Source organism: Thalassophryne amazonica, chromosome 18 (assembly GCF_902500255.1).
Source record: "Thalassophryne amazonica chromosome 18, fThaAma1.1, whole genome shotgun sequence".
Lineage (NCBI taxonomy): Eukaryota > Metazoa > Chordata > Actinopteri > Batrachoidiformes > Batrachoididae > Thalassophryne > Thalassophryne amazonica.
The window spans coordinates 55254195-55273391 of NC_047120.1; the positions used below are offsets into that span (position 1 = coordinate 55254195).

The following is a 19197-nucleotide window of genomic DNA, read 5'->3' on the forward strand; positions in this document are numbered from 1 at the left end:
GTAAGGTTCGGCCTTACCCTTGTGGTGCACCTTATGACTTATGTTGTGATTTGTCACTATATAAATAGAATATTTGGGAAACCAAAAAGCCACCACAATTGTGTTACCAATTGAATTTAATATATCTTTTTAATGGCACTTTATGTACTGTACATATAAAATACATAAGGGTCATACTTGCACTTATTTTCATACAATCTGCAGAACATTTATGAAGCAATCGATCCATCTAAAAAAAGTGTAATCATTCTAGCAGGGTAGTTTCTAGATATACACAAAAAGAACTGATTTTAGGGATTCTGAGCAACAAAAAGCAACATATTGAACAAGATAAATTAAAAAGTGATTTTGCAGTGACCCCTTTTAAAAGAACACTAACCAGGAAAAGCCAGCTGATTGAAAGTGTGCTTCCTCGTTCACTCTGGTGACATTTACTAGTTTTTTTAATTATTTAAAATATACACATGCATATTGTGTGCAGACAAACAACAAAAAGAAAGAAGCCGAAGACCAGGTGATTTTATTCCATTTATTTTCCTAATCTTACTTTCACTTCTTACCTTTTAAAATTTCTCTTTTTACAATGAGTGATATAACTCCCCAGTAACAATTAGGATTAGATCATACGGGGCTCTTCAAAAAATAATACACAGCTGTAACCAGTCATAATTTATACATTTAGCTTTAAAAATAGCAATAAATTTTCAGTTTTACAATTTGCTTTCTACAATATTCTCTTTTTAAGCTTCCCATGTCACAGAATGGCAAACCGTGCACGACTCCAGTAGTGACGTTTGTGCCTGAAGCAAACTTTTCTTTGGACGCTGGAAGTGGAGGAAACCAAAACGAAGAAAAAAAAAAAAAACAACAAACTGTATCTACAGTTTAGGCTCCATGACTAATTTAAACTGACAGTTGTGAGGTCAGTGCTTCTCCCAGGGTTTAATGTCAGGCAGGTTGGAGGCAAAGTCTGACACAGAGGCACAGTGTTTAGACTAACAGGCCAGGTTTTATTTGTTTGTTGCTGAATTTATACATTTATCTTTTTCAGGACAAGCTGATGGTCAGTTGGTTTATTGTTTTCTTAAAGCAGGAAAAGTGTTTGGGTTCAAAAAGTACATCCTCTGACCCTGAAAGAGTGAAGTCAAACATCTGTCTTTGGTCACTGGCAGGAGGTGGAATTTCTGTAAATTATTAAAAAGCAAGAAAATACATCTGAATCCTGTCCAGCTCTGTGAAAAGGTAATGTTTTTTTCAACGATTACTTTGTTGCAGAACTGGATGACAGCCAGACCCCTTCAGTGACACTTCAGTGGCAGCAGGAAGAACTGTGAAAACACCTTGTAGCCGACTTCATAGATGATTTATTAAATAAACTCCCAGCACCAATGGGCCTCCTGCCCTGTCGGACTTCGCTCGCTCTCTCTACCACTACATCTTGTTGAATTTATTCAATCAATCTGTTTACACTATTATGCTTACATAACAATTTCACACATACAATAAAATTAAGGTATTTTATGCCACAGAGGTGCCAAAGAGGTGCCACGCGAGCACCACTGAGGTGCCACAGGCTACCACATGAGCGCCTACGAGGTGCCACAAGCTACCACACGTGTCACTGATGTGCCACAGAATTGAGAGGAACCTCCAATCATGCATAAATGCTCGAAATTAAAACCCAGAAAGCAACCTGCGACTCGTAGCACATGGATATAAAGTGGAAAAACAGGTTTTTTTTAAAAAAATCTGATATACAATATAGATTTGTGTTTTCATGCAGTACCTGACTATACGGGAAGACAACTGCAGCTTCCATCGAATAAAAATCCCCACCACCCTTCATGAGGTCACAGCAGCATCAGCATTGTGTAAGAACCTCAACATACAACCGTGTCACACTTGAACATAAAATAATTCGAAACATTCCCTCGGAGCCATTCCCGCAGATTCTTGTTGCACGGTGACAATCTAGCTTGCTTAATTGAAAAATACAAACATATTTTCAGTAGAACACAGAGTGTGAGCTGTTGTGTCAGTTTAACGAATAAATACTGCATCTGCATGTTAAAAGAGAAACAAACGGGTACTGTACACGCTACATGCTAGAGAAGAACACAGGCAGATTTTTCTCAGCATAAGACAAGAAAAACAAAATCCTCTTTTGCAACTATAAAAATACCTAGAATCTAAAATGAGTGTAGAAAAACTTTACAAGTCATTTACATCCAAGGCCATTATCCGTAGAGTGGCAGGTGAGGAGGACCACCCTTACCAAAAAGTAGTATATGCAAGTATGTTTCAAGTATACTTCTAGTTTACTTTTTATATACTTATCAGTACTATTTTTTGGTAAGGGCAGTGAGACGGACGTGAACGTTATTCTTGTTAGCACTTCGCTATGTAGTGCTTAAGAAAGCCATGCCGCTTTGCAATATAATCCAGACATCAGAAAACACGTCCAGGTGTGAAGGAAATGTCCAAACTGCAGTGCACGATGGAGCAGGCCAGTGTTCAATCTACTGACCGTCTAGGTTTTTTTTTTTTTCTGAGTTCAGATTTAGCAGAGGAACAAATTTCATCCAACGTCCAACTTTCTTATTGCTACCCATGTAGTCTGTGTGCAAAAAGGCGACAGCTGAGAAAACTGCAAACGTAAAACCAACACGTGGCTGCAGAGGCCATTCTTCAAGATTTCCCCTATTCAGTGTGATGCATTTATTTCTTCTTCACAAAGGTCAGCGGGATGTCGGCAGCTTCAGTCCCAGCGTTATCGGCGCCTCTCACACTCCCGTCACTCCAAACCCATCTACAACTATATTCATTGATATCTTCACCATAAACCGTTTTTGTCAAGTGACAAAAACAGGAATGCAAAACTTAGTGCAAAATGCAGCCGTTTGTTTCTTCACATATAATCGGACAAATTTCAGTCTTCATGTTTTACTTACAATAAGTCACCTGTGTGGCAGCAGAGAACCTCGATGCTCCCCATCACTTTCACTCAGCAAGAGAACAGAGATCAGGTGGGGAGGAAATAAATTAACACCACACTACAACTCCCAGCATTCAAGTGTTTGTAGGGTGTGTGCAATCTTCCCCCACCCCTCCCCCAGTTACAGCACGGTTTGTGAAATAAATCAGGTGTGATTAAATCCACCGCCATCTGAGCAAATGGGGGGGTGGGGGATGATGGGAAATGTAGTGAGCTTTGGGCCCACCTGAGCTCTGGTACCCTGTTTCATCATAAAAATAAATGGAGATGAAGAAGCCATCATAAAAGCACACGTCTTCATCAGAAGATATGTCACTCTCCCTTACTTCTGTACACACACACACACACACACACACACACACACACACACACACACACACACACACACACACACACACACAAAAAGGTCAAACATCACACACCTTTAAACACACACATAAAGCCCCTTACTGCAGATATGTCCCTCCGCTGAGTTGAATGAGGAGACATTTTGACTGCACTAAAGGACAGAACATGCCGGTTCAGCAACTACCAGGCAAGCACAGCAAAGTTTAAACATAAAAAAAAAAAAAACACACACAGACACACACTTTCATCAGAGAAGTTGCGGCCAACCGTCTCTTGACCAAAGCTTCATACGGCTTTCTTGCTTGGGATTAAAACACGTTTCAGCCTGGTCCAGGAGATTACAGCCGGCATGCCGAGGGGGAAGCTTCTCATGACTTAACGGAGGCATGAACGGCACACAGGGTTAACTCATCACAACATCATCTTTGATGTAAGGCCTTCAGGTATACCGATTATTATTCTGTTTTTTTAACCAAACATTGCATGGACACCAATGATCCGATTTAAGACCTTATTCTAAAACAAAAAACAAAACCCACATATAGATTTTGGTGTTTACATGGCAGTGCCTTATTCAGATTATCATCATGGTGTGAATATCTGGGAATATTACGATCTATGTAAACGCAGCTGTTGACACTTTAGGGAGGGTTTTGTTTTTTGTTTTTTTTGGAAAGGGATGAGAGGATTCCTTCCGTTCAATGGGGAGTTTCAGGTCCCTCTTGCCAATAACATGGAAGTCACAAGAACCTGAGACAATTTCAGAGGGTGAATAAATACAATCACAAAAAACAAAACAAAAACAAAACAGGTGCATAAAAACAAAACAAAAATTAAACCCATCGAAATTCTTCTTCTTGGGGAGTTTCACCACGTGGGTCCGTGTTCTTCTTTTCACTTTTCCGACAAAATGATGCCACAATAGCTTTACATCCTGTGAGGGAGGGAGTGTGTTCTCCTCTTGGCCAAGTCCAGTCAGTGGCACTGTTGACCATGTTGGTCAGAATCGTGTCTATTTGACCTCTAGGATGGAGGGGTTAGACTCCATGATTGCTACGATGATTTTGTCGATGTAGTCCTGGAGTCTGTAGTTGATCTCTTCCTGTTTGTGGACCGCCTCCATCAACTGAAAACAGACAGTCACGAAAGAGAAAACACACTGACAAACTACTGTTCGCTCAATTCCTAAACTTAAACTTTCCGCTTTGTAAACATACCTCTGCGCGGGACACAGAGTTGATCTCAGCTGCCAGGGAGTCAGAAAAGGAGGCTGACATCAGGTTTTTGGCTCCCTGGATGCTCAGGTTGATGATCTGACCGTTTAACTCGTCGTTTTGCTCCTTCAAAGTGCGGTTGTCCTAAAGAGATTAAGACAAATGTTAACTACTAAAAGGGAAACACTCCTTCACTGCTCCTTTTACCCAGGCTTTGAAAAACCACATTACAAAAAAAAAACACAATATTACATGTAGTGAGGTCAGGAATGGATGAATGGATATATGATTCTATTCCTTCCTGTTTGAAAAACAATAACTCAAATACAATAAACGTTATCACCTTGTCACCCACTAAATTAAAATGGCATATAATGAGGATAAACCCATTAAAGGTGGGCCAACTCTGCACCAGATTGACTGGTAACTTTGTTATGCCTGTGTAATATCCCGTATATGTGCCTGCCACCTGATAGATAGTTAGTGACTGCTGGAATAGGGATGGGTATTGTTAAGATTTTAACAGTACTGTTCACGGTATTCTCCTTATTAGGGCTCTAAAATTGTTTCGTTAATTTCTCCAGTACTGAAAGCAGTACTGTTAAGGGGTGGAGTTTACTGATAATCTGGTCTTTAATGATTGAGGCCCATTTAATACACAATTTCTGTATCCATTCTTATGCTCCACACATAACGGATTAGACACAGGTGTGGTGTCAGTGAGAGACCGACTGTTTCTACACAAAAATGTAGTCAATAAGTGACTTTGAAGTTGCATGTAGCTTTTCTTTCATTTTCATAGCCTAGGTCTGGTGGCCACCAAGGACGCAGCTGATTGCTTACTAAACGACACACAATCCAAAGACTGTTTTCCATTTCAAAGCCCGCTTGCTGAAACAAACGGTAAGAGCAAGAACTGAGGGAAGCTAAGAAGGTAGTGTTACCTGTTTTAGTCTTTTGATTTCGTGCTCAAGCTCAGCTTCACGGGTACGGGTCTGATACTCCTGCAGTCCCGCGCCGGGTGAACGACCTCTCTTTGCCTCGGCCTCCAACTTGTACAGCTGCAGGTGCTCAAGCTGCTTACGCAGATCTTCAATAAGCTGGAGACCAAACAAATGGGAGGGTGTCAGTCAGTCAAGTCACAAGTGGACTGCTTGTTTTGGGGGAAAGACATGTCACTATTTATATATGACATCATCACTGGACTGATGGAAGTTCTGCATTGATACTGTTGATCACAGTGTCCTATTAAATAGGCTTTAGAATTATTTTTCTGATACAGTGATCTCCTGGCTGAGGCCATGTTTGTTGAGATGGTCCCAGTGTGCCGGTTTTAACAATGTGGAATTTGATTATAGCATTGTTAAGCATGGGGTCCCTCAGGGTTCAGTTCTAGGCCCATTGTTATTTTCTCTGTATGTATTGGGATCTGTATGTATTTCGGATAATGATCTTTCCCATTGGGAAAGATCATTGTTGGTTTTGGACTGAACTTTTACTGTTATGCTGAAGATGTATAGCTGCATTTGCCAGTGTTTGCTGGTGATGGGGCGAAAAGTGCTGCCATGAGCAAAACTGAGGCCTGTTTCATCTCTGTGAGGAGTTGGTTGTCAGCTACCAGCCTTCTTCTCAATTCAAACAAATCTGAGATGATAGTCATCAGGCCACCAAAACTGAGAAACTCGTCTGAGCATTTCACTATCTCATTGGGTGACTGTATGATTCAGCACAGTGAGAATGTCAAGAATTTTGGTGTCATTTTTGATGAGTCTCTCATTTGACGCACATATCAAAGAGGTGACAAGAGTGGCATTTTATCATCTGCAAAACATTGCAAAAAGCAGATCAAATTTGTCCTTAGCTGATGCAGAGGTATTGATCCATGCTTTTGTCTCACGCAGAATTGATTTTTATAATGCAGTGTTTTCAGCTTTGCCTCTTAAAAGCATTAGAAGTCTGCAGATGATCCAAAATGCAGCTACTCAAGGTTTAACTCAAATACAAAAATCTAATCACATAACCCCAGCGCTGGCATCTTTTCATTGGCTGCCTGTTCATGTGAGGGTGGATTTTAAGATTTTGTTAATAATTCAGCAGGAGGTCCGTCATTTGCAAACAAACAAACAAACAAACTGCCGGCTGAGATTAGGCAGTCAAGTACTGACATTTTTAAATCTAGATTAAAAGCACCCCTTTTCTTGGCTGCTTACAACTCTTGACGGTGTGAAATGTTTAGTGTTTTGATTTTGTTTTTATGTAATTTACTTGAAATGAATTTACTTTTCATTAATTTTGTTATAATGTGATTTGGTTTGTGCAGCACTCTGGCCTGGTTAAAGTGCTATATAAGTAAAATTATTAGTAACCAGTGGTGTCATAAACTCTGGTTTTTACGATGGCATCAATCCCACCTCCTGAGTGCACTCTTTCTCCTTGTGGTTCTGGTGGCGTTCATGGCTCAACCTGTCAGCCATCTTCCTGCGAGAATCCACCTCCTCTGTCAATCTACTGGTCAAGGCTTCCATCTCATCCTGCAGCTTCATCTTCTCCTGGCAAACAAAAACCAAAACATGAAAACATGCAACAGGCGGAAATGATAAGAAAGCCAAGAGGGAGTCAAGTTAACATAGTTCTGACCTCCTCCAATCTTTCGATGTTTGCTCGTAGACAAGGAACGCAGGACCGGAGTTCACTGTTCTCCTCGTCCAGCTGCTGCAGCCTGAGAAACAAATACGTGTTCTTCAGACATGTATGACAGCAACAGCCACAAAGCAACAACCGATCTAACAGTGAAAACAGGAAAACAGCGTTTATTCATTGACAGCTGAGTGCCAGAGGGGGGCAGCACAGAGATGCAATTCCTCAGGAGAGACAGCAAGTCAATCGCATGTTTCACACCTTCTAAAACACACCCCTTCCTCCTTATACATGCCAAAAAAAAAAAAAAAAAAAAGAACTGCAGAGAAACTGTACAGTTCAATAAAAAGACTGCATTGTCGTGAGTTGAACTGTATCAAAGAACGTCCCTACATATTTCTCAAATATATTGTCTATTACACTGCAATACAATTAATGCCAAAAAAGAGGTAGTATGTAGTATTTAGTGTCCCAAATTAAATGTTATAAAGTTGCAAATATCATCTACACAGAGAGATGAAATTTATTGGAAAATTACAGAATTTCTTTAGCTCTTTATACTGGACACCGTTAAAAAGAAATGGTGAGTTTACTATTGATGGGTGACATAAAATGAAACACTAACCATAGTTGACAAGTGGGAGAGAGCAAACTTTTTTTTTTTTTTTTTTTTTAAATGATGCCAACAAAAATATAACGCTAACAAAATAATCAAAACTAACTCCAAATGTCCAGTAATATGGAAATCAATCATTTGGGCGCAGATCTGCTCAGCACTGTAGCTGATGACCAGACAAAAATGGAGGCGGTCTGTGTGGCCATTAACACCCCCCCCCCCGGTTGACTTCAGCAAATGAGTCAAAACACCTGTTAAATACTTTTCTTATAGATGTAACCGGCTATAAACACAATTTCACAAGAAGACATAATAATATAAAAGTCACAGGAATGGTTAAAATGTGATTCTGTGGTGTGAACCAGCAGACCGTTGCACTGTGCGTGTGTGTAGATGCTTGTTTAAGCCTGAACTAGTTCATTAAACACAGACATGGATTTGCTAAACATAAAACTGTAACAAAAAAAATATCTTTGTTTCATGAAGTTTTTCATTGACATTTCTGAAGGAGATTTCAAAATGAAAATACTCTAGGTTGTGCAGAACCAGTAAATAGGTGCAGAACCAGTAAATACCATGATAAAATACCATTAAAACCCAAAGCACGACAGGAGAGAGAGAGAGAAATGTGACAATTTTAGGTCATATCGTCCAACCTTGGTTGGCACAATCGTCACTGTTGACATTAATAACTATGAATGCTGTGGACCATTACCGTTGCTGCTAAATGCAAATTACACTAACATTAGCATTAACTGCAGATAATGTGCTTTAATATGGCCTGACAATAATCAAATGTGCCATTTTGACGTAAATGCCAACAAAATGTAGCTGCACGCTCCAAACCCAGAAGTCCAGGAATTTCTTGAAAACCTTTATCTCTATGAAGTGCGTCTTCTTTGATTTGGATGACATTTTTCTCAGCTTTAAGGACAACTTTTAAAAATACATATGAAAACAAGACACGTTCAAAAATGCTTTTACTCAGACAACGTGCAACTGCCGAATGGTGCATATATTTAAAAAGTGACAAATTAATTTTTTTGGTTTCTGTCCTGTCATTAAACCCGTTCTGTAGCAGGGGTTGGGGCCAAGTGGTGAGTGCGCATGGTTTCAGTGCGTAAGGTTCCTGGTTCAAAGCCACATTTCTCCATGTAATGTGGAGTTACATCAGGAAGGGCATCCGGTGTAAAAGTTGTGCCAATTCAACTTTCAATCACTCCTCGGATCTGCCGTGGCAACCCAGAGTGGAAAAAACAAGCAGCCGAAGGGGCTTACTGTTAAACCCGTTCTGTAATTAGCCTTTCCTGGTGGGCTGACCTGGCCTGCAGGTTCTCCAGCTCGAGTCCTCTCTCCCTCTCCAGCTTGCTGAGGACTTCCTTGTGACGACGGGTCTCTTGCTGTAGCTGGTCATCAGCGTGCAGCTCCTGCTCCTTCAGTTGCTCCTCAAAGGCATTGGCCCGGTGCACCAGCTGAAGGTTCTCCTGGCGCAGCCGTGCGTGCTGCTCCCCCGATGCCTCAGACTCCTTCTCCAGCTCTGCCACTCGACGTTCCAGAAGGAGCACCTGCCAGTTACACAGTTAGATTTTTAACGTTTATTAACGCAGGTTTATTTAACAGTGGCCTTGACGCCAGTGTGGAATGTTCCTGCTTCCGTCTACAACTGCCTGGCTGCCCTTGAGCAAAGTGCACCATGCATACTGCATGTTTTCCTCATGAGGTAAGAACAGAAATCTGCCAGCCTCTAGATGCGTAACCACGGTGATTTGAAGACATGGTCTCACCTTGTCAGTGATGTCATTGTCTGCGAGCTCCAGGATGTCCCGGGTCAAGTCGCTCATGGTGTCCAGAGTCATTGAGCTGTTTTGGAGGAGATGTCTACACGTGAAGAGACAGAACTCTTAAGACATCAGCTAAATGTTCAATCTGTAGAAATTCTTCATTTCTAAAATGGCAAACGATCCAACACATAAATAATATTTGTTCTATGTGCTGAAAAAAAGAGCATACCTTGCTACTTTCTTGCTGGACAGCCTCTTGCCTGCACTGGATGGGGGGAGAGAACAGGAAAAATGGTCAGGAAGAGAAAAAGGGTAGAGGAAAGAGACACTATCTCCCAGCATTTCTCACCCCCCCCCCCATCTCTATCTTCACGACTTACACTGAGAGGGAAATAAAAGGTCACAATGAGGTTGTCGTTTGCTGAGAATCACTGCATTTCTGTATGTAACTTCAACATATTCACATATCACAGCAATCTAACACACACACACACAGCTGATCTAGGATATGTTTTAATTTAGAGTAATTACCATTATAGTCAAAGAATGAATGCCTCACAGAAACCTAATATTTGACAGCAAAGGCAGGAGGTTAATACACTAAACACCTCCTGCCATTTTCAGATTCTCTCAAATTTGCATGATTAGTACAAATATAATATTTTTATGATACATTCCTGGATCAGAAAGCAGTCTCATGAAAAGTTTTGCTCTTGCAATCACTCCACAATGACTGAAATAACACACGAATGTAATGACAGACAAAAACAGAAATAACTGTTTAAGCCTAATATAAGCCTAATCTAATGTAAACCAAACTAAAGATGTGCTCTACAGTGGTACAAACATGTCGTTAAATCTGTCTATTACTAACAAATCATGGCATGTAACATTACAATTTAATCCGCGAGTTCAACCACGTAGCCATTTTTGTCTTAATATAAAGGTACTCAGAGAGCACACACTTCCACCAGGTTAACATGAGATAATCCTTACCAACTAGTAGAGGAGAGCATTCAGAATTTTTCCTTCTAATCAGAGCTTTGTGATGGCACAAAAGGCTTTTATTTTGGTCTGAACAAAGGAAGGAATGTATTTTATCTGCCCTGAAAATGAACGAGGACTAGGAGAATAAAAACCAAAATGAAAGATATGGTTGCAAAAACAACAGTTGTGTTAAGTTATTTTGTGTACGCAAAGGAGGATGTTGACCAAAACCAGGTGCCTTTTTCAACTTAATAAATTTATGTTTCATGTTCTGTGCACATCAACTATAAAAATCAACCTAACTTATTCAATAATGAATTGGGGGAGGTGAAGATCTAGTGGTTAAGGCGTTGGACTTGAGACCAGAAGATCCTCGGTTCAAATCCCAGCCTGACTGGAAAATCACTAAGGGTCCTTGGGCAAGGTCTTTAATCCCCTATTGCTCCCGTTGTGTAGTGAGCGCCTTGTATGGCAGCACCCTGACATCAGGGTGAATGTGAGGCATTATTGTAAAGCACTTGAGCATCTGATGCAGATGGAAAAGCGCTATATAAATGCAGTCCATTTACCATATATTCTTTGCAAACAGAGTGACTCAATTCATCCAGTGCAAATTCCTGTTTCTTTTTTTTCTTATTGCAATACACATAATCACAAGAGCAAAAAAAATTGAATGTTAGATTTTTCCCACCCAACATCATGCAGCTTCAACTGAAAACAGCAGAGAAGCTTGAATCTTCGACTGGACTGGGTTGCTTGACGCGAGGATGTTTCGCTTCAAATCACAGAAGCTTCCTCAGCTAAAATTCTTGCTCTGGTAGTCTGACTTCTGTCTTGACTCTTGTAGAGAAGAATAACAGAAGCCACAAAAGCTGGCATTTTAAACCTAACCAGACCCCTCCTACCATGAACTGTTTCACAACAGTTGAAACCCAGCCTTAACCGGGGAGGGGGTCTGAGACATGCTTTGTCCCCTGTTTACAATGGGGTACTCAGATCAAAGCAGTTTCAGTCTTTTGTTCATGGTAATGAGTCATTCATGTCATCAGGGGAGTCGTCAAGAGAGGCGTCCGTCCCATCATTAGGAGGGACAGCTGCCCTATCATTAGGAGCGTGCTAACTCGAGCACAACAGGTGCTAATTAGAGCTATTGTTTAGTCACTCGCCTATAGCAGTCTGCCTCTCAGTAGGAGGGGTCTGGTTGGGTTTAAAATGCCAGCTTTTGTGGCTTCTGTTATTCTTCTCTACAAGTCAGACTACCAGAGCAAGAATTTTAGCTGAGGAAGCTTCTGCGATTTGAAGCGAAACGTCCTCACATCAAGCAACCCAGTCCAGTCGAAGATTCAAGCTTCTCTACTATGGAAACAACCTGGACAACTGAAAGCCTACACAGAAAAACTGAAAACAGATTAGCGGCGTGCCAGCTGAACACTAAGTTACTTAACCTCACAGGTAAAGAGAGGCACAGGTGGAAAATGAGTGGGAAAAGTTCGTAACACACACTGCGAGTCCAGCTTGTCATGCACACTTTGAGAACACCAAACACTGCACTGCAAACACATTCACGACTCCGGGAGCATTCGCGGTGATGTGTTACCTAGTCATCTCTAGGAAAGTGAGGCGAGTGGAGAGGTCCTCGAGACGACTTATTTGTTTGTGACACTGGCTACAGAAAAAGTCCAGTGCCTCCTCCCTGAGGAAGCTCTGAAAGCAGTCAGGGATAGGGGCAGATGCACTAGGGAGAGAAGACAGGAAAGAGGAGGAGAAGGAATAGAAGCAGAGGTGAGTGACAGGAGAATGGGGCGCAGTGAGGTGAGACGGGACACCTCTGGGGGTGCGCCGTTATCAGTGAAATCCACAGGAGACAGTGAGGCAGTAAAGGTGTGCAGGCTGAGACACAAACCAGACTGGGAAGCGTGGGCCTGGTGTGTTTTGCAGACAGCTGACGGAAAGAAAACATTCTTGGGGAAAGAGTGCTGATAAGAAACATTCTTTGCTATTCAACCTTGGAATCTCTGATTCAAAGCCAGACAGCCTTCGGAATGGTAACAATTAGCTGACTACAATAAATGCATGGCAGCCATAATGCAAACAATTTAATCACAAGGATGCTACTTTTTACTTCACCTCTATCAGCTGACTGTTCTTTTAGAGAGCAACTCACATCTAAATTATGCAACAAACAGGCACAGATTAATGTTTCGTGTGTGCAGAGAGCAAGGGTGTGCCCCGTCCTTTAAAAAAACAAAAACATGATGTCAAAATAGATACGTAGCTACAATACAATTCGGGAATGGTAATTTTTATTATGAACAATTCGATGTGCAATACAATTGTATAGTTTAGACATTAACTTTCCACAATAAAGTAGAACAGACCTAAAGTGGCATAGTGAAAAGTTTCTGCATATTTGTACTGTCAATTGTGTCGGTAGCAAGTCCAAAGCAGAGGGTCACCCCTTTGAGTCTGGTCTGCTTAAGGTTTCTTCCTCAAATCATCAGAGGGAGTTTTTTTCCTTACCACTGTCACCTGTGTGTTTGCTCTATGGGTTGGTAAGGTTAGACCTTACTTGTATGAAGCGCCTTGAGGCAACTTTGTTACGATTTGGCGCTATATAAATGAAAATATACTGAAAAATATATCCAGTGTACTTTCAAATATACATTCCAATGCTGCCTATGCTTGCATTTTGTTCACCACTGGGGGCACCACCACATACGGTACATTCGCAGAAAGCACAGCATAGAAGAAACCAGCTGCTCTCAGCAAAAATATAAACACTGTAAATTAATTGATCTGAACCAGTTTGACACAATTAACAAATTGAGACCTGAATGTAAACTTCAAATGGGTACATTTATCTGTTACACCACCTAACACTATTTGGCACGATTTTGTTTTTGCCTCATAAAGTTAAACGTTCCTGTGACCAGTCCTTCTGACCTCTGAACTTTTACGAGAGTTTGAAGATGAAGAAGTAGCAGCGGAAAAAATCTTAACTCAACTGATCCATAATGTTAAAATGGAGCCACTGAGCACAGTAGATCCATTAAGGGTCCATGTATCAGTGTAGTCGTATCTATTACTTTAACATTGATTTTCAATTCGTGGCGGTTAAATGTTTCACCCCTAGCAGACAGGCTGTTCTAAATGACAAACTTTGAGTGTCACCTGAAGGCCAGACTGAAGTGTTTTCTTTTACAAATTTGTTGGTTCAGTAACACACACAGATGTGTGCCTCAGCAGAATAGACAACTTAACTTCGGACATTTGTGGGGAAAGCGCTGTAATATGCAAAACTATATGTGGGTGTTTGTGTGGGTGGGACTGTAACATGTGCCAGCAATGAGCACGACCGGCTCAAAACACGGTGACGCATTCTCACCGTGTGGGTGCAGCTTGTGGGCTGCAGTTTGTTTGCGTAGATGATTTTCCATCTGAACCACAGCTCGCCTGTATATTTTCACTAACAGTTTGCCAGACTGTCTTACTTAAAAAATAAAATAATATATTAATACCACAGTCTGTCTGAAAATTTACTGTTGCTGCAATCTCATTTGTCAGGGACGACTGAAATTTACATCTTGGTATTGCATTATAAACCAATAAACAAACTTTTTCAGCCTTTCACTTGTGCAAAAAAAGTAAAAATAACTCCTCCGGAGGCTGATTCATGTTGCTGCAACAACCGTTGCTAGTAGCTATGGCAACAGCACCTGCATACTGTGTACTGTGTACAAAAACAATGTATAAGTACGCATTTGACAATGCAAGGCTGCAAGGCATGTTATTGGACTGGCTGTTATTTCCTCCTGTACATCTCTAACTTTGGTGGTGGTGGTGGGTGTTACCACACCGTCAGATCAAGTGTTTTGTTATCTCTGAAACTGGCCTTGAGACGATTCAGACGTGCAAACAGGAATGCTTAAACTCACATTTGGCAAAGCATTATGCCTGCATTAAGATGGTGCTCAAATGAAGTTCTTGACAATATTAACTACAGCAATAACATCGGTGCCAATTCAGCTATTGCCATATTTTAACTGAGCTACAAAAGCTCAGCATTTAGCTGGAAAGAGCTTCCTGGCAACGCAAATCAAGGAAATGTCACCCAAGTAAGAATTACACATTACCCAGCTTAGAGCCTCTGAAGAAAACAGAGACTGAGGGGAGACACTACAGTAGCCATTTCAGTGCTATATAATAACATGTAGCATGGTATTTTTTTTTACATAAGGCTATCATATCATCAAAACTTCACACTGTTCCGTACCTATTCCAAATAGCCCTCGTCAACATTTCACCCTAGTTAATTTGGTGAAAGAGAAGCATTTGATGTGAAGACTGCAAATAGAGGAATTTACAACAGAAGGCAGGAATGTGATTATGTCTAGACTCTTATCAAATGTAGGGTGATTAAAAAACTGATTTTCCAGCCTCAGGCTTTTTTTTTTAAACACATGGTTCTGGCACATGGCGTAGTTGAGTCAGGAATATGACCATATACCTGGGAGAAAGCAGTGAGGGGCCATCGACTTGCTCTGGGTTTGGGCTGAGAGATGAATCGCCCGCTCTGGGGCTCCCCTCTGTGCTTTCCAGCAGCAGCTCCGAGGTGTTGCTCTCCCCAAAGTCCTCAAAGTGCTCCTCTTCTCCACCAATCACTGTCACCAAGGAGTGGTTATGGAGCTCGGAGTTCAGCAAAAACCTGGGGGCCATACAAAAATGTTCAAGAACAATGGAGGAAAAACATACAGTGTTTAGACAGTTAAAAAGAAATGGATGCCTACTTATCTCAGCGGGTATAAAAACAGCTACAGAACCATTCATTCCAGAACCCGCAAACAAAGCCAAACCAAAACAAGGCCCATTTTGCAATTCCTTCAGTTCCCAAACACAGAAACATTACAGTATGTGGATTCTAGGGTATTTGCACAAGAAGCTTCAAAAAGCAAAGTGAGGTTTAGGGAGCTGAATGTTTAAGTCTGGAAAAGACCAGCGACTAAATCCCAAACAAGTACAATTAGTCTTCTCCAAAGAAGGCAGGCAATCTGGGCGGCATCAACAAACGTTTGTCTTCAGGGGTAATCTAGTAATTCACATTAATCCCAAAGCCTACTTTGTCAGAAACAAAATGACTTTTGTGTTGCTGGTTACGTGGAAACCAATATGGTTAACACTCTGGGCGTGAGAGCAGCGCTCGTAGGTTTTGACTTGGAACAAGCTTGCGAGTGTTTCTTCACTATGCTTGCACTAAATGCCAAGACTGTGGGATTCATAGCTGGTCTGCTGTATCAAAGTCTGCTGGGAAATCTCTGTGGTCAGTCTGGAGATGCGTGTTCTGAAACGGTCAGGATTACAAGAAAACTCAGTGAACTTGACTTAAGGTCTCATTTGGCCTTTCCTTTTGCTTTACAGGATGAATTGGAATGTTGAAAGTGTACGGATGACAAGGATGTCAAATCAGCAAAAACAAACTGCTTTCTCAACACAGTGACACGTCTGTTAATGATTGCTTATGACATTAAAGCTATTAAATGGCCAAACCTTGTAAAAGCAACAATTTAAAGACTGATTCTCTTAAAATCAAACTGATCCACTGTTAGATGAACAACATTCAGACATTTAAACTGTGACCAAACATCAAGCTGAACCACTTAAACTCTAACGTGACTGATTCACCAGACACTTACCCTTTACTCAGGCCCTTATGTGGACTTAAATTCAGATCCCTGATGCACAGGGGTGGCGAGGAGAGAGATCTCATCTTTACGTGGCCTCCGTTGCCCTGGCGTGAAAGCCGAGAAGCAACTGGAGTCAAAACCCCAGACAACCACAGCGGAATCCTGAAGTCTCACAGATTACACCGATTTAAAAGAAAGACAATGTGCTCCAGTGTTGAGAAAACAAGTTGCCTGGTCTTTGGGAATGGCCACGTCCGTGGGCCCAACGAGCTGCCAGTCTACATCCCCAAAATGACTGATGGTGCATAATCTGTACCACCAATTAAGACCTGAAGCTACATGTGGTTTAATCAGATTTAATGCTAAGTAACGGCTAACAGACAGACTTGCCGACTGCCCGAGGGCCAAATGTGTGCAGGGACACGTTGTAAAACAAAGCAGGCTCAGAAGAGGAAGGTGGGGGAAGGTAATCCTGTTAACGTCTTAACCCCCAATTCCACAGCATACACTCATACTGTACACTAAACATGCCTTTAGTTGCAGAATCCAGTGAGAGTTCATATCTTTATGTTCCATACTCAAACGTTTTGAAAGACTTTGAAGTTGAAACACTAATCTACAGTATATACTGACAAAGCCACTGATGAGGCACCCAACAATTCCTTCTCATTTTGGGAAGTTAATCAGTAGATCTGAGTAACATTACAATGTGAGCATGTATCAACTTTCAGTGAGGTCGTACGATCATATCATGTAATTTGATAAACATCCTGTTGTGCAAACTGCTAATTTTGAGCGTTTGGTTCATGTGACATGATTTATTTGAAAATAGTCTTGATTATTTTATACAAGTAGGTGTTTTTTTTTAATAAAATAAATAAACACCAATCACACAGACATTACAAAGTCACAAAGTTAATTATTTCTATTTACTACTATATCTGAATCTTTGAGAATCAAATACTACAATAAACTGATCAGGACCGGTGTCACCGACCAAACAGTCCCCCTAAAAATCGGTCCCCCCTGATGATGCAGTTCACGGATTATCACCTCATTTCTGCTTCAAACTGCACTCTAGTCTATCTATCTCAGGGACAGATATCTGAAGATTTTGTACAATCTTTTCCACATAAATTCAGCATTAATTCATCATAAAAGGCAGCGGAAGCGATCAGAGCGCCACGGCTAAATGAGCTTGACAGGGTTTTCTCTATATTGTCAATATATATTATCAAATATTAATGTCTTTACTTTGATGTACTCTCTGTGATCGTGTCTTTGATTCTGTTTTCTATTTTTCATATATACATGTATGCATGTGTGAGAGTTCATGTACCATTATTCCTTTAAATAATTACTCATTGTCAAAGCAATCACTTTTCAAGTGATCATTAAAACTGCCACACGAGAAAGTGAGCAGATGCTCTTTGGCTTAGTCAATGTGCAGACTGTTTTGCTAGGGTCATGTTTTTGCTAAGCGCAGATGTGCACCTTTAATTAACGGTTCAGCCTTGAAGAAAGAGCATTGTAACCGGAACACCGGTTCAGGGCTGGACATTATTATGGGAAGCTTAGGAGACTGAGGGCTCAAAGCCATAACAGTTTTCTTATCAATGTGAGACCAGACTTTGTGTCTTTCCATTGTTTTGTGATATTGTCACTCCTATATGCTGTATGTAACTATATTCAATAAAAAGGAGAGGCAAATAGGCGGGGCCTTCAGAGCAGACGACAGTTCTTTCTGAAGGAGCGGCTCATTTGTTTTCTCCTGATCAGAAAAAGAGGTTCAATGTCTCTTGCGTGATCATTTTCTGTAAACTGGATTGTTCTTTTCAGGTCCAACTCCGAACAACTCTGACATCTTGGTCCTTCGAGCCGGATGCCAATAGACCGGAAACTCGTCGGCCCGTGACGGAGAACGCCCATGGAAGTCTGCGGCCGCAGCGCGGGAACCAGTTCCTGCAGACCCTTTTCCGGGGGACGGGTCTCCTCCCTAACGGGTCGACGCTTACCGGGGTGAAGGCATACGGACTTCAGCGGTGGTGACAGGGTGTGATCACAGGTGAGAACTGAATTTCTTTACGTGCACGTGTGTGCGTGTGGCCGGGACCACCGCGAGGGAAAAAACCCCATAATGTCTTTCTTGGTTTGTCTCTTGGCTTAAACACTGTAAGGTATGAGGCAAAAGCCTGGCTGTAAAGCGTTAAATTTTACTCTCAGAGAGAAAGAGAAAAGTCAGGTGGCGCAGCGGTTAAAGAGTGGTTAATAAAGCAAGAGACAACTAAAAGACCACTTTCGGGTCCGGAACAGCGCGTAAAAAAACTGTACAGTGTTAGGTCGGTGAAACCTTCAGTGGATGAGCCGTAAAATTCTGATATATTATATAAATATATTATATAAATTCTGATATAAAAACCGGTAGGAGCAGAAAGCGTGATAACAGCGGAGTTAAAACGTGATAACAGCTGAAGCGCAGCGGTGTGAATATATCTGTGTGAATGTGTTTTTATGACTGAGGGTGTACGCAACGGGCAGGTCACCAGTTTTAACCTGTCTGTGAAGTAGGTTGTAAGCGTTCTATACACACCCCACCTGTTTGTGAACCTACGAGTCTGGAAAGAAGCCCTAAGCAAGGTCACCCACCTCTCAGAGGTCGAAGTGGTGACACTTTTCAGACTGATCGATGACCAAACAGTGAAAAAAGAACAGCCCGTTCGTTTAGATCTCCCTATGAGATAACCCCACGAACAGCTAAAATGGGTAACTGCTGTTGTTCTCACAGTAAACATGACACACAGTCAAATGATGTTAGGTACATGGAGACAAAAGAGCCAGCATCACCAGAACACTTAAAAATGTGGCGAGAGACAGTTAACGTCTCGGGAAAATTACAGTTAAAGTCCACAACAAAGTCATTTGATACTATAAAAGAGAA

At 41.3% G+C, this 19197-nt stretch overlaps 1 protein-coding gene across 1 annotated transcript in view; it reads right to left on the reverse strand.

Moving 5' to 3' along the window:
* Positions 1-4234: 4234 nt before the first annotated feature.
* rab11fip3 (RAB11 family interacting protein 3 (class II)) overlaps positions 4235-19197 on the reverse strand; it is an 85250-nt gene continuing 70287 nt past the window's right edge. Inside the window, exons 8-17 of the mRNA XM_034193494.1 lie at positions 15086-15283; positions 12176-12313; positions 9821-9856; positions 9595-9688; positions 9131-9375; positions 7195-7276; positions 6969-7106; positions 5502-5657; positions 4561-4701; positions 4235-4469 (exon numbers count right to left, since the gene is read on the reverse strand). Coding sequence (XP_034049385.1) covers positions 4356-4469; positions 4561-4701; positions 5502-5657; positions 6969-7106; positions 7195-7276; positions 9131-9375; positions 9595-9688; positions 9821-9856; positions 12176-12313; positions 15086-15283 — 1342 coding nt within the window. The 3' untranslated portion in view covers positions 4235-4355. The remainder of the gene's footprint in view (positions 4470-4560; positions 4702-5501; positions 5658-6968; positions 7107-7194; positions 7277-9130; positions 9376-9594; positions 9689-9820; positions 9857-12175; positions 12314-15085; positions 15284-19197) is intronic.